This window comes from Artibeus jamaicensis, unplaced genomic scaffold (assembly GCF_021234435.1).
Source record: "Artibeus jamaicensis isolate MK-2021 breed Jamaican fruit bat unplaced genomic scaffold, CSHL_Jam_final contig_76, whole genome shotgun sequence".
Taxonomy (NCBI): Eukaryota; Metazoa; Chordata; class Mammalia; order Chiroptera; family Phyllostomidae; genus Artibeus; species Artibeus jamaicensis.
In genome coordinates, this window is record NW_026521954.1 from 25,618,902 (window position 1) to 25,632,554 (window position 13,653).

General features: G+C 59.0%; 1 protein-coding gene across 6 annotated transcripts in view; it reads right to left on the reverse strand.

Moving 5' to 3' along the window:
- Window positions 1–13,653, reverse strand: part of AFAP1 (actin filament associated protein 1) — a 94,257-nt gene that overhangs the window by 12,720 nt on the left and 67,884 nt on the right. For all 6 annotated transcript variants that reach the window (XM_037126774.2, XM_037126771.2, XM_037126770.2 and 3 more), the window contains 3 exons: window positions 9,570–9,781; window positions 7,740–7,885; window positions 4,208–4,325 (listed from right to left, as the gene is read on the reverse strand). In XM_037126774.2, the coding sequence (XP_036982669.2) occupies window positions 4,208–4,325; window positions 7,740–7,885; window positions 9,570–9,781 (476 nt within the window). The remainder of the gene's footprint in view (window positions 1–4,207; window positions 4,326–7,739; window positions 7,886–9,569; window positions 9,782–13,653) is intronic.

Below are 13,653 nucleotides of genomic sequence, written 5' to 3' on the forward strand. Positions count from 1 at the left end.
GGAAATGTACTTAAAGAACTTGCAGCTCAGGAATGTTCTGCAAAGTCGTATGGTCCCTGTGCTTTTTTAAATTGTTGCCTTTAGTTGACTTAATTCACCAAATGTGCTGGAGGGTTTCCCAGGACAGAGAGGGCCGGACGTGGGTGGAGAAACACGGTGCCCACCCAAGGTGCCAGGTGCGGGCCACACCGTGTCCACACCTGCAGATCCCAGCATGCTTTCCCCGGGGTGAGCCTCGCTCGTTGTGCACGGGCGACACTGCAAACCCCGCAGGAGAACCAAGAGGCAGAGAGGGTTCTAGAACACGAGAGAACGTGATGCTGTACCTGGGAGCCGAGCCCGAGAGACGCCCTCCCCACAGAAGAGGTGTTAGTGACAGACTGAGTGGAAGGCGGCCCGCAGGGCGCGGGGCGTTTGCAATGGTTACAGGGCAGAGAGCCGGGAGGCGGCCTAGAAGCCTTTCTGTCGGCGGGCGGGTAGCGCGCAAAGATTTTCGGAGACGGCAAGTTATCGTACAGGCCCGCGTTATCGTACAGCACCTCTTCGTCGCCCCGGCCTCCGCCGCCGGGGGTGGCCGCGGGATCCCACTGCAACACACACAGCCTGGAGGTTAGTGCCGCCCGATGCCTCGGCCCCGCACGCCCACACGCGCCCGCACGTGCCTGCTGTCCATGCTGACCCACACCCGACTGTGCACGGGCTGACTCAGGAGAGCTCCTCTCCTGCTGGGGGCTCAAGGGAAGGTTTCTTTTCTCCAGTCCTCCCCGGAGTCACTGGCTTACCAAGTTTTTGTTCTTTTGATTTTTTTTTTCTGCTTTAAAAAACAGAACTGATCTGACATTTCCTCTCTAAAGAAACAGATTTCAGGAGTCCACCTGGCCACAGGCAGAGCTGTGTGCTGCCAGGGATGGAATGATGGACAGGGACACGGAGACATGGGGACGGGGCACATGGGGATGGGGGGCAGGGCCCAGGCCCTGCCCAGCAACCATGCGGAGACCCCAGTGAGGCGCCGTGTTTTACTTTTCGGTGATCACGGTCTTCTAGATGATGTTTTGAGTGCCTTACACACACGGACCCTTCTAGGTCTTACGGGAGGCTCACGGAGCAGGCACACTGAGGTCACGGCTGGGACAGGCAGAGCTCCTGAGGCACAAACCCTACCTCTGTGCCCACCACCCCTGCCCGCGCCCTGGGTAAACTGAGGGGCTCCATTTCAGACCCCCAAGCCTGTGTGCCTCAGTGAGGGGCTCCAGGTGGCAGCAGCCGGCCCCGGGCCCCACATGCGGTTGTGGCTGATTAAAGAGCAGCAACTAAAACCAGTCTGGAAAGACGAGAAACTGTCATCACAGCAAATAGGATGTTTCCAAGTATAAGGGACACGAGGGCACTCTTTAGTGGAAACTGGCTCATAAAAGACAAAAACGCCTCCAGGCCACCTTACGGCGTGGACGCGACAGCAGGCAGGAAACCCAGGGCTGAGGGCAGCCTGGCCTTTTAAACTATAAAGGTCTCTATAAATTGCTTTGCATTTACAAAACCAGAGAAGTATTAGTCCCTGTACCATGCTTATCTGGCCCTATTTTTATCCCTTCTGGCAGACTCCTTCCTGCCAGACTGTAATCACAGGCTCTCTGTAAAAATAGGTCTGATGTGCCTTCTTGGATCGCTTCAGCGCATCTATTTTGGGGGCGAGGGGCCGGCTGCAGCTCAAACTGGCGGACAGATGGCGCGGGCATGTCAACTTGGATGCGAGCATTCCCAAACGTCCACCAGGGGTGGACCGGCCCAGGGTTATTAAAACAGTCTAGACTGGACCATCATCTCCCTAACACCGAGGGATGGAGCCACACAGCAGACGGGCGTGTGAGCCTGAGCGCGCAGGTCAGAGCCCTTTCCGAGACTTGCGTCAGGCCTCAGGGGCAGCACCGCGAGGCTCAGGGTCACTAAAATGAAACACTGCCAAAAAGGGAGGCTTCGGGCCAAAAGTACGAACTTTATAAAACGGAAAAGCAGCGCTCCCCAAAAAGTGATGGCCTGCTAACAGAGCCCAGTGTACGGAGAAATAGTACCCAGAAAGGCCTGTGGCCCTGACCAGTGTGCTCAGAGGGTCGGGTATCCCCGGTCGATTCCCCGTCAGGGCACCTGCCTGGGCTGTGGGCCAGGTCCCCAGCTGGGAGCGTGTGAGAGGCAACTGATGGATGTTTCTCTCTCACATCGATGTTTCTCTTCCCTCTCTTTCTCCCTCCCTTCTCCTCTCCCAAAAAGTAAAGAGCGAAAGGCCTGTGCTTCCAGGATGATAGAAAGCAAGAGCCAGGAAGGTTGTGTACAGGAGGTCATACCCTAAAAGTGCACACCGCCTACAATCACTCCTGAGGACACCCCTAAATGCAGAGCCCCCTGAACATGAAGGTCTGTTTCCAGGGAAGATGGGGCCATGACGGGCTGAAAGCAGGCTTGCCCTGGGCACAGGGTGACCCCAAGTGACAGGACGATGGGGATGGGGACTGTGTATGGGAAGAACCACCTCGAACTTCCATCTGGAAGGGGGACACTGGAGAAACCCCCAAGGAAAGGACTGTGATGGGGCCTTTGGTGGGGAGATTCGAGGAAAGTTTGGGTGTCACCTTTCCAAGAAAACTCTGGGACCAAGGACTCAGGGAGGCAAACCCTTCATTCACTCTCTGCAGGAGTTAGGCCGTTGGGTGAACACAGGGCAAAGGTCTCTCTGTCTCGAGAAGCTGGCAGCTGCAGAGCACGTGGGGGCCCAGAGAGCCAGGTGTACCCTGAGATGTCCCAGTGACTAGGACGGGCTCAGGGACCTGTGGAGAACCTGCTCCTGTGAGGGTCGCTGCAGGCTCTTCCCCCCAGGGGAGGGCACAGGCCACTGCACGGGGGTGCGGGGGCAGGGAGCCCTTCAACCCTGGAGACACCCTGGTAAAGGTGGCGGTGACAATGGGGGGGACGAGGAGGAGGCTGGCAGGACCTGGTGCTTTCTCACTGTGGGATGGGACATGTCCCCCACCCTGGCCACCCCGGACTCAGACAGGACCCCCCCCAAGGACTTTACAGCCAGGCTGGGATGTCCCGAAGCCTCCGCCCACGCCCTCGCACCCATGTCCCATATGGAACCTGACATTCGCCCTCATCTGCACTTGGCAGGCCTTGTGTGGGAAGGGGTCTGGCCAAGGAAGGCCCGCGCCCACAGGCCGGGCTTCAGCCTGCCCATGCTGCTGCCCTGCTGGGCCCTTGGGCGGCGGTGGCCCCGGCTCCTGTCAAGGCAGGTTGGGTTTTATGATAATGGACACCATGGAGTGGAGAGACCACATCCCTCCCAGCAGTGAGAAAAGAACAGGTAAGCAAAACAGGCAGGAAAAAATCTGACGTACCTCCTGAGGTTGGAAAAGTCACAACCCACCTGCTCTACGCCTCCTTCTGAGACCTGCACTAACACAGTTGCCGGTTCAAACCCGCCCGGTCCTTGGAGACAAGCGGGGTGGTTGGGGAGCCTCCCCCACGAGTCTGTGCCTCTGGGCCGCAGCGGGGTGGCCCAGGAGACGGCCCGAGGAGATGCAGACGTGGTGACGTGGGGACGAGGAGGACAAATGCTGACTGGTGAGCGCTGCTTATCACACTGAGACACAGGAAAACTCCCAAGGCCACACAGACCCTGAAGGCCAGTTTTATACAAAACGGCGCACTAGCGCCCCCGGTGTTCACACATGGGCGTGTGCACAGACCTGGCCCAGGTCTCCAAGCCCACTCCAAGGAGGTGGGCGGGAGCCTGAGAGCTGGCCAGCACTTCACAGAGCGTCCCTCCCTCCCTCCCTCTCTCCTCCCTTTAGCATCTGCTTTCTGATGCTGAGGGATCAGCATTTTCACCCCATGGGGCAACAGGGACTCACTGATCACTCACACTGCATTACGCTCGGATGGAGCCGAGCGACCCACTCTGAAGTGCCCAGTCAGCCAGGATTTGAGGATTTGCCAGGATGTCTAGTTAGCAACACTGACATGGAACACTGAATGAGACATGGTCTACTGGTGTCAAATGGCCCGTGTCCACATGCAGATGAAGACGGACACTTGTCGGAAACCAGGCCAGGAGAGACAGGGCGGGGCTTCCTCACGCCTGGACGGAGACCGGGGCCCTGAGCCCACAGGGCCGTCGGATGCAGCACCGCACACCTGGGGAATGCACACTCACCGAGCCGTTGACGCAGGGGACGTCGTCGTAGTGCAGCGCCGTGCCGCTGGGGTGGGCGTAGCCGTTGGCGGTGCCCCCGAGGTACGGGTTGGTAGAGACGCCCCGCCTGTTCATGAAGCTGAAAGACAGGTAAACCCTCCCGTCCATCACCACGTCTGGCCTGAGCTCTGGCCGGGAGTGAGGGCCAAGCCAGAGAAGACACCTCAGTGCCCAGAGGCACTGCAGCCACCGGGCCACACTCCTCACTGACAGAACAGGGCAGTGCAGCCCTGCAGCAGTGACACAGACCGGCCACAGTGCCTGCTGGGCACATGACTCAAGGCCTTGGCCCCCACGTTTACGACCAGCAGTCTGCGACGGGGCCCTTCTGCCCAGGGCCTGCTTTTGGCAATGGCATTTGGTCGAGACTCGGCCTTGACCCTTCGTGCAGGTGCTGCTGTGGTGGCTTTCCAGTGGCACCCAGGCCGCCTACTGGACCCTGTCACCAGGCTGGAGAGCAGGTGGCCTGCAAACTGAAACACTTCCTCTGGCCTCCTCCAGGAAGGGCCGCGGAGCCCTCAGCTCTTCAGAGCGTTTACTCAACAGCATTTCTTGGGCTCAGAGCCCCCCCCTCGGGACAGCTCGCCCTTCCCTCTGCCCCCCACACCTGGGTGGCCCAGAGCCCTGACAGGCCGCGTCTCCACCTGCTCAGGGAATAGGCTTCTCTGGCAGCCTGGGGGCTCTAGGTGCTGCTTCGAGTCCGGGACTGTCCCCAGACAGGCTCGCTGATGGCTCTCAGCAAAGCCCTCCCGCCTCAGGGCCTTGTCCCCTCCACCTGGCAACCCTCCCCCAGAGCTGCCACTTCATGAACAGCACGCCCTGAACACCCAAATACATAGTGTCCCCCACCACTGTGGCCCGTCTGCCGGGTTCCCTCTCCTCCTGTCACTGGTCACCACCGGACATGCCCTTCCACGTTCATGGTCTGTGTGTCCCCCTGAAAGACCCACTTAGCGTCGCGTCTGTTCATCCCGCATCTCAGTGTCTGGGTCACGGCAGGGGCTCCGCAAGTAACCCTGGGCGACTGTATAATACGTGAGGCGTGTACCCAAGAAGTCACTCTTGTGAGCAAAACATTTGATGCCCAGGGAAGAAATAACCTCGGTAGCACTTCCTCCAACTGTAGTCCCGGATTTTTAAAAAGGGTTTTGTTTTCAAACTGTATTTCTTCATAGAATCTTACATTCCCATGGTATGTAGATGAACAGAAAGGGGAGTAAGTGAAAGAAGTGAGGCGATGCCGGGACGGTGAGAACGGCCTCTCTGATTTCTGATTTAGAAGCAGTGAGCGCCAGGGCTGAGGGATCAGCTGGGGCCTCCAGCCCAGAGCTGGGCAGGTCGGCTCCCAGAGCACAGCTGCTGCCCTCTGCTGGCAGAAGGCGGCTGCGCAGGCCTCGCTGGGCCCTGAACATGGTGCTCTCCGGTTTGTGAGATAACTCCTCCTGCTTTTTTCTCATGAAAACTGTATACGATTATCCTACAGTTAAAATACATATAAGTGTATGTGGAAAACAAAAAATACAAGAGAAAAATGTACACATTTGGGAGTTTGGCAACAACCGAGGATTTCTGATTTGTTCATGAATGTCGATTCAAGGTTCTCCGATTTACATGTCTTCTCTGAGGGCACCGGGGATCAGGCACTATATGCAGCTCTGTCAGTAACAGGATGAATGACAGACCCAGCCGCTGACCAGCCCTGCCGGTGCCCACCCGCCGCACAAAGGTCCAGGGGTCAGTGTGTGTCTCCCTCCTCCCAGCAGGTGGAGTCCGTCTCAGCAGGGCCTGCCCAGCGCATGCCTGCGTCTCCAGGTCCTGGCACCGTGCAGAAGAACACATGTACTGGTGTACTGACACCGGGAGGAGTGAGGACCACACAGGGGTGGGACAGGAGCCTCCCTGCCTGGAAAGGGCGCTTCTGACTCAGGGACGTCAGAGGGAGGCTTCACAGACACGGAGGAGACTTTCCACCTCCGCACACCGACCTCTGTAACCGTTCAACTCCCCAGCCCCTCCCCCAGCCCCCCGATTTCTACTTCCTGTCTCCATGTTGCCCAGTTGTCCCGTGAGAGGACTCCCGCAGAACCTGCCTGTCTCATGGACAGGCGTCCTCCGGCTTTGCCCAGTGATTAAGAAGTGCACCTCCCATGGTCTCCCAGGGACTCGGGGGAGGCGACAACTCCAGACCACAGCTCCCTATCGGGGAGTCTCTGCTCTCGTCGTCCTGCTCATCCTCATCCTCATCCTCACTGTCAGGGATCTCTCACAAGTCCCCAGCTGAGCAGGGCTCGGAAAGAGTTTCAGGAGAAAAATTCAGAACACCCCCCTTGTACCATATAATCTATAGATCTCACTTCAAAGCGGGCCTCAGGAAAACGTTTCGACAGTTTAGTAATATTAAGGTTCCTAAGCAGACTGCTACTTTCTAGGGGAAGTTAAATGACTACTTTTTCTTTTACTGCTTCTTTCCAAAACACACCACTGCCCCCCCCCCTCAGAGAGCCAATGCGCAGACACTTCCCTAATAATCCTGAAAAAATTCATTACCTGGCTGACAATCTGTGTAAAAGAAGAAGCCCCTCATCCCAGACAGTTATCCCACTGGAGAGCTGTCCCATTTTGTATTCTGAACACCGTTTCCGTGTTAAATCCCTCCTCTCTGGTCTAATAGGAGCGTTTACTAGAAGCCTAGGGCGTAAGGACCAGGTTCACTGCTGGCGTCTGGAGAGACGCGAACCGGGCAGGAAGGGCCCCCGCGTGCACACGTGCAGCAGCGGTCTCTCAGCACTGCAGCCCACACCCCCTCCCCAACGCGGGGCTCTCCCCTCACTCAGACAGTGCGCCAAGGTGTGCCCCGGGGGAGGTGCTGTTTTTTGGGGCCACTCTGAGACGCGGGTCTCAGGGCCCCGGCTGCACCTGCGGTTGCCTGTGGCCATGGGAGCGCCGTTCGGAAACCTCATCACTCCCAAATGACCGCCACCAGCAACCATCATGTCTCTTCCTCTGGAAGAGTGCATCGCTCTGGACAGGCAGACCTGGCCGACCGGATCTAGGGGCATCATAAAGGCTCTTCAAAGGTGCTTCACTGAGCCAACGCCTAGGAGCGGCTCTGTCACCTGCCTGCCCGCTGCTGACGAGACAGGACGCTACCACGGGAAGACAATGCGCACGCACAGGATGGCCTGTCCGTGCCTGGGCCACAGCCCACAGGCCAACGCAGCTGTGTTCGGACACGGTCAGGCCCATCCATTTGCCCCCCCTGTCTGTGGCCGCCGTGGCAGAGGGAGTGGCCACGACAGGGGCTGTTAGGCCCGCAAAGCCAGAAATTGTTTCTGTCCTGCCTTTAACAGAAGAAGGCTGCTGCCCCCATTCCAATAGAAAGCAGAGGGCTGACAAGACAGCTGCCCCCCCCCATGTTTGGGGTCACTGCAACACAAGAGGCGGAGCCTTCAGCTGCACCCCTCAGGCCCCCGTGCCCCAGTGGCGGCCTTACCAGAAGGCGTGCCTAGCCGTCTGGACGACGCTCGCGGACGTCTCCACGTCGATGTAGTCGTAGTGCAGGGCTGCGGGGTCTGCCGAGGACCCCGTCTCTGCCAGCAGGACCCCGATCCACCGGCCCATGTCTTCAGAGGACGACGCCTGTGTGGGGAAGGGGAGTGCCTTTTACTTCATTCATGGTCACGAGCTTCAATACGGTCACAGTGTGTCCCAGGAGGGACCACATGACAGTGGCCCCTGAAGCTGGTTTGGAGTGAAGCGAGAAGGAAGGAACAGCCGGCGCCACATTCCCACTGAGCCTTGCGGTTGGGGACACAGCGACTGGACCCGAGGGTGTGGACAGGGAAGTGACTCCATCTCAGTCAATCTCAGACCTTCCTCAGCAAGCCAGCCCACCTGGTCCCTCCCTGGGCCTCCACCCACTTCGCCCTCAGCACCAGCGTATGCCGGTCCAAGCCGCCCTGTGCCGTCCTTGTGCCACTCTCGGATCCTCGGGCAACACTCTGCTCAAGCCCGGTACGGTTTTCCACGGACAGCACAATTCCCACCTACCAGCTCAGCTTTCTCGCACAGCCGCCCGCCCTGTGCGCCTGGCCCACGGGAATGCCTGCACGCACGCTGACCCCAGCCCCACACTCCTTTTATAGACAAGTAGAGAAGCCGAAGAGAGAAGAACGGTTTGGCTGCGATCAAAGGCTGCCACAGGCCCAGGACAGGGGCCCCGATCATGCGCTCCCAGGCCTGGCCCCTGCTGAGGAACCCCGGCCCCATGCAGAGTCAGAGCACGGGCCTGCCCTCCCAGCTGTTGGCCGGGCCCTGCGGGAGGGAACACCGTGCTGCTCATCCTTTTCGCTCCCACTGAAAGTAGTTTCCATGAATATCACGTCTGAAGCAAACCCCCTCTCCTGCCGAGACCTTTGAGGGTACTCATCTGGGTCCCTGTCACCTTGGTCCCAGGCCAGGCTACTTCCGCCACTGACCAGCATCACCAAGGTCGCTTAGCATCTGGTTCTCTGCCCACAGCTCTCTGGGATGAGCTAGAGATACCGCTACCCCATTGCCTGGACAGATGCTCTGCCCACAGACGGCACAGTACCTCTGGGCTGTGGGCTCCGGGGCAGTCCCACCACTGGCCCAGGCGGTGCAGGCCTGGGCACATGCCCATGTGCCCGTCCTTGCATCTCTGTTGTGACGGTGCCGGGTGGAACAAAGACAGAGGGCAAGGTCTGAATGAACACACATAGGAAATAATACGAGTGATGGAAATAAAAAGTAGGCTGCTGAGAAATTCACCCCAGTGGCCTCTTTCTGCCTCACCTCCGAGAACACGTGCTAGAAGGCAGCCAGGGCCCCGGAAGGCCGAGCCTGCTGGTTTCCCCGGCCGCGGTGCACTAGCCACCACCGTCTGGCAGCGCCTGCCCTGCTCGCGCAGAGTTGCGGCCACAGAAGGCTGCGTGGAGGAAACACCATGGCTTCCAGGTGCACAGCCATCAGATGGGGAGGACAGGGCCACTGGGAACTGGAAAGCAAGTTCCTTCCTGGCCACTTTCAGCAAGTATCCCACGACACAGAACTGCACCGAATCTCCACGTGGACACATGTACAGGAAGTGGCACGAGGAGGCGACTGGGCAGAGGGGTCTGCTTTGCACTCGGCTCAGCAGCAGGGGCCCGGTGCTGTCGGGGCTTCAGCGCCCTCGGGAAGGGGGGACCAAGGAGGAGGAAGAGCAGAGCGGAACACAGTACGCGGGGAGGGAAAACAGGACAGGAACCAAAGCGGCTTGGTCGCTGAGGCCGGGGGCTCTGGCGAAGGGAGCACGCCCTACCTCCAGCACAGCCACCTCCTGCCCATTGCGAAGCAGCCGGAAGGTCAGGGGGTGTCTGGAGTCCAAGCCTGGAATCACCTCGCAGCCGCGGAGAGGGATGGAGGCGATGTGGCTCTTCAGGTCGGTTCTGTCCTTGTGCAGCACGAGCTTGTTGTCCTTGACCCGGCACCAGCGCTCCCGCCAGCGGTTGTTGGAGAGCACGCTCAGGTGGCCTGCAAGGACAGGGATGACAGGGTGCTGCTGGTGGGACGGCCTCAGGCCCACGCTTGGTCCCTCGCCTGGTCCCATGGAAGGAGCCGCACGGGGACACGCACAGGGCGGCCCCGGGCTCCGTTTTAGGTGCGAGTGTAAACACACTCGGAGGGCCGCCGCCACCACGAGGCAGAGGTCAGACCAGCCCCGGGCTTCTCTGAGGCGGCCGGGCCCTGTGAGAAGCCCCCGACGGGACGCAGTGTGCGGCGTGTGCTGAGAGTCGGACCCCAGACGGCGAACGCCTCTGTGGGGACCGCAGCGTGCCTGGAGAATGGGAAGGCCACTAAGCACCAGGGGCGGGAAACGAGGAAATGACAGCTGCCTTCAAAGAGCTGAAGGGACCCAGAGAAAGGGGTCGAGACGCGTTCTGAGTGGCCGCATGTGACACAGCCACAGCAAGAGAGGAGGGCAGACAGGCTTCCCACGAGAACAAACTGTCTGAAAATGAAAGTTTCCAGGGATCAGGAGGCCGCGGAGGCAGCAAGTTCTTTGGCACTGGAAGAATTCCAGCAAATGATGCACCGGCCTCGGCATGAGGTCCCTACCGGAGACCAGGACGCCCCAGTGACCTCACGGTGCACAGCCGCTGCTGGCTGGAGGGCTCCCTCCATCTGCCCGCCGCAGCCGGCCCAGATGCCCTCTTGGAACTCGGATTGGGCCCGGTGGGCAAGTCTGTGCGCAGGTCTCCTACCCTGCACGGAACCCAGTGTGTTACAGGTGTGGAGATGCACAAGCCTGTGCAGGTCTCCACAAGCAGCAAAGTCACAGGAAGAGCGGCCCCTGGCTTACCAAACTCTTCAAACATGAAAAACTAATCACTTCCTGTCACAAATACAAAATGCATTTTTCTGGAAATAACATGCATGGAAAATAGAGGCCACTGGGTGGCCGCGACTGCTCGCCACACCATAACACTGGTAAGTAACCGCCCCTTCCGCTCAGATCCAGGAAGTGAGTTACACAGTGCGAGGAACGCAGTCAGAAAGGGAGAAATGAAGAAAGGGCTCCCCAGTCACCCGCCCTCTCGCCACTCACAGCTGGGCACGGGTGCACGCCCAGGGCTCAGAGCAAAAGGAATCAGTGCTTTCCAAGCCTGAGTTTTAAAAAAGTGCTTTCCCAAAAGGGTTTTAGAAGATGGTTTATGCTTCTTTTGTGTTCTAAGTCCTACACACGTTATCAGCAAAGGACAAATGCTATAGAGAAAAAAAACATAACAGAACCAAACCCCACGCAGGCAGGCACTTCACGCCCAGCACGGCGCTCCGGCTGCCGCACAAGAACACTGCTCAGGGAACTAACTCCCTGGGGACACTCCGAATGTCTGGACTCTCTCCGGCTACCTCGGCCCTGCCAGTGCACCCCCAACCCAGGATGTGCGCCCGGTCCCCAGACTCGGACTGCCGGGGGCCATGCTCTGCAGAACAACAGAGCAGGCCAAGGGGCGAGCCCATGGGCACCCAGCAGCCGGGAGCAGGGTTCTCCTGAGCCACATGTTTGGGAGGGTCCACCAGGGGTGGGGAGAGGCTGGAGAAGCGCGCTGAAGCCCAGGGTGAGCCTTCCCGGGGGAGGAAGCTCAGCCCCAAGAGGTGAGTGCAGGGTTCGAGGCCCCCAGTGAGGCCTGGCCTGCTGCTCTCAAGTGCAGAAGGTGGCAGGTATAACGCTGTTCTTCTGAATGCAGCTGCAGGCCTTACATGATGACTTCACTTGTGAACACTGCTTGTGGACGACACACTTCTGATGCATTTACTTTGGACAAAAGAGAAAGCTCTGGACATGGCCGGCCCCGGCTATGCTGTTGGAACGCCAGTGGCGACTGCTGGACTTGTCAGTGTCCACGGATGCGGTAACGCTTCTGAGCAGTGGGTGGTGTGGAGCGCCCGCTTACTTGTGAAATGACCGCCAGCTGCGCCCCATCAGCGTTCCAGGAGCCCGAATGCCACTGTGACGGGACAGGCAGAGATCTGCAGACTCGGACTGCTATGGGGCACCCGAACCTGCTGGGGTGCACGAGGCCAGCTCTCAAGACACTGGTCACAGAAGCCCTGAGCCGTCAGGCACTGCCAGGCAACTATCAGGTGGGCGGGGAGCCCACCTGCAGCCTGGGTGGAAAGGCTGGCGTGAAGCTCAGGGGCCTTGAAGGGTGGGGCCCCCTCCAGCCTGGGGAATGCGGTGTTCGGGTCAGGAGGGGAGTCCAGGCCCCAGGTCCCAGTGGGAACCAGCCTTGATGCAGGAGGTGACAGATCGTGAGGGGAACACATGAGGTTCTGTGTTCACAGAGGCAGTGACGTGGTGAGAAGAGGCCTGAGTTCAGAGTTCGCCCACAGCATCCTCAGTGCAGGGGTTGCGTTCCTGGGAGCAGCTCCACTCTCCTGAAGGAGAAGGAGCTCTCCCGTGCTAGCTTCTTCCCTGATAGAACCTGACCACGAGCCACCAAATGCTAGGAATTTCTTGACATCAGAGTCACAGAAAGGAAGACTCCACTGCACATATCCCCAGCTACGCAGAACTCGACTTCTTGTAAAGTTAACATATTCCGACACCTTCCTCGGATTAGTTCTCGATCAACCCGACAGGCGGCGGGCACTCTGCCCACTGTGCCTCTCGTGCTGGGCATCCTGACACCCCAGCTTGCTGGGCAGGGGCTCTGGGACGGAGGCCACGCAGGGTGTGCAGAAGACCCCGCACGAGGAACTGCGGTCAGAGGGTCGGTCCCCACGCCTGGCACTGCGTGCCCACCCCCCCCGGCCCTGCACCTCCATGGGCTGATGGACAGGGCTGGCTGTCTCACTGGTGCGCCCAGAGCCGGGGAGCTGTGGCCAGCCCAGCCCGGATGGCGTCCTCCAGCAGCAGCTGTGGGCCGACTAGTGTCATCGGCCCTTGAAGCGCCACCTTCACCTAGACAATTTGGGAGTTTTGGTCAAACGTTGTGAGATTTTTTTCCCTCCATATTCTAAAGAACTCAGTCCTGCCGTCCCAGGACTGAGGTTGAAGGTCGGACACACAGGAGGAGGGAACAGACACCAGCGTTCCAGACCGTGGGTCTGGACCACAGTCTCTAAATCGCCTTCCAGGTGAGTTTTTCACAAAAGGACTTCGACTGCCTCCGCTGACCCACAGCAAGCTAAACAAAAGCTAAAAACTTTGTCACTCTTTGGGGGAGAATTCCCTCTTTCTATTTTTAATCCCTAACAGCTGCCTGCTCTCCAGAGCCAGTGTACAAGGGGACAGTCCCACAGGGCCCGCGCTGTGCCACTCCAAGAGGCAGCAGCCAGGAGGGCGTGGCCCAGGGTCCCCACTCCCAGGCCTCCCCTCCGCCCCACACTCATGCCCTGTCCCTTTGGGTTTGGTTTCAGCAAGGCAGCTGCAGTCTACAAGGAAAATTACTATCCAGTCTTAACTTTTTAAAAGGGGCGAATATCTGTCATTCAGTTTCTGAAGTTTTCTCCCTCAAAAGAGTTGCCTGGTTGCTAGGAAACATGCACAGTGCCCCAGGTGGCCTTGTTGTCTCTTCCATGTCCCCTCGCACTGTGGATCAGTTAGTTCCCGAGTGTTCCCATCTGTCATCACTTGCTCCAGGCCCACCTTTGTTACCCAGGTGGGCAGGGTAACGCCAGAGGGCTGGGGCCGCCTGGGTCCCTACCACACACCACGTGCTCACATGGCTCAGACCAGCAGCAGCCACTTAGAAAACACATAACGGAAGCAAAGCTGACACGGGAGATGGTCGATCAGTTAGACTGGGCTTGAAACAAGTTTGGGAGGCGGAGCATGACGAGAAAGGGGAAGAACCGACCTCAGTCCCGTAAGTGCCCGGCCAGACTTTACACCCCAC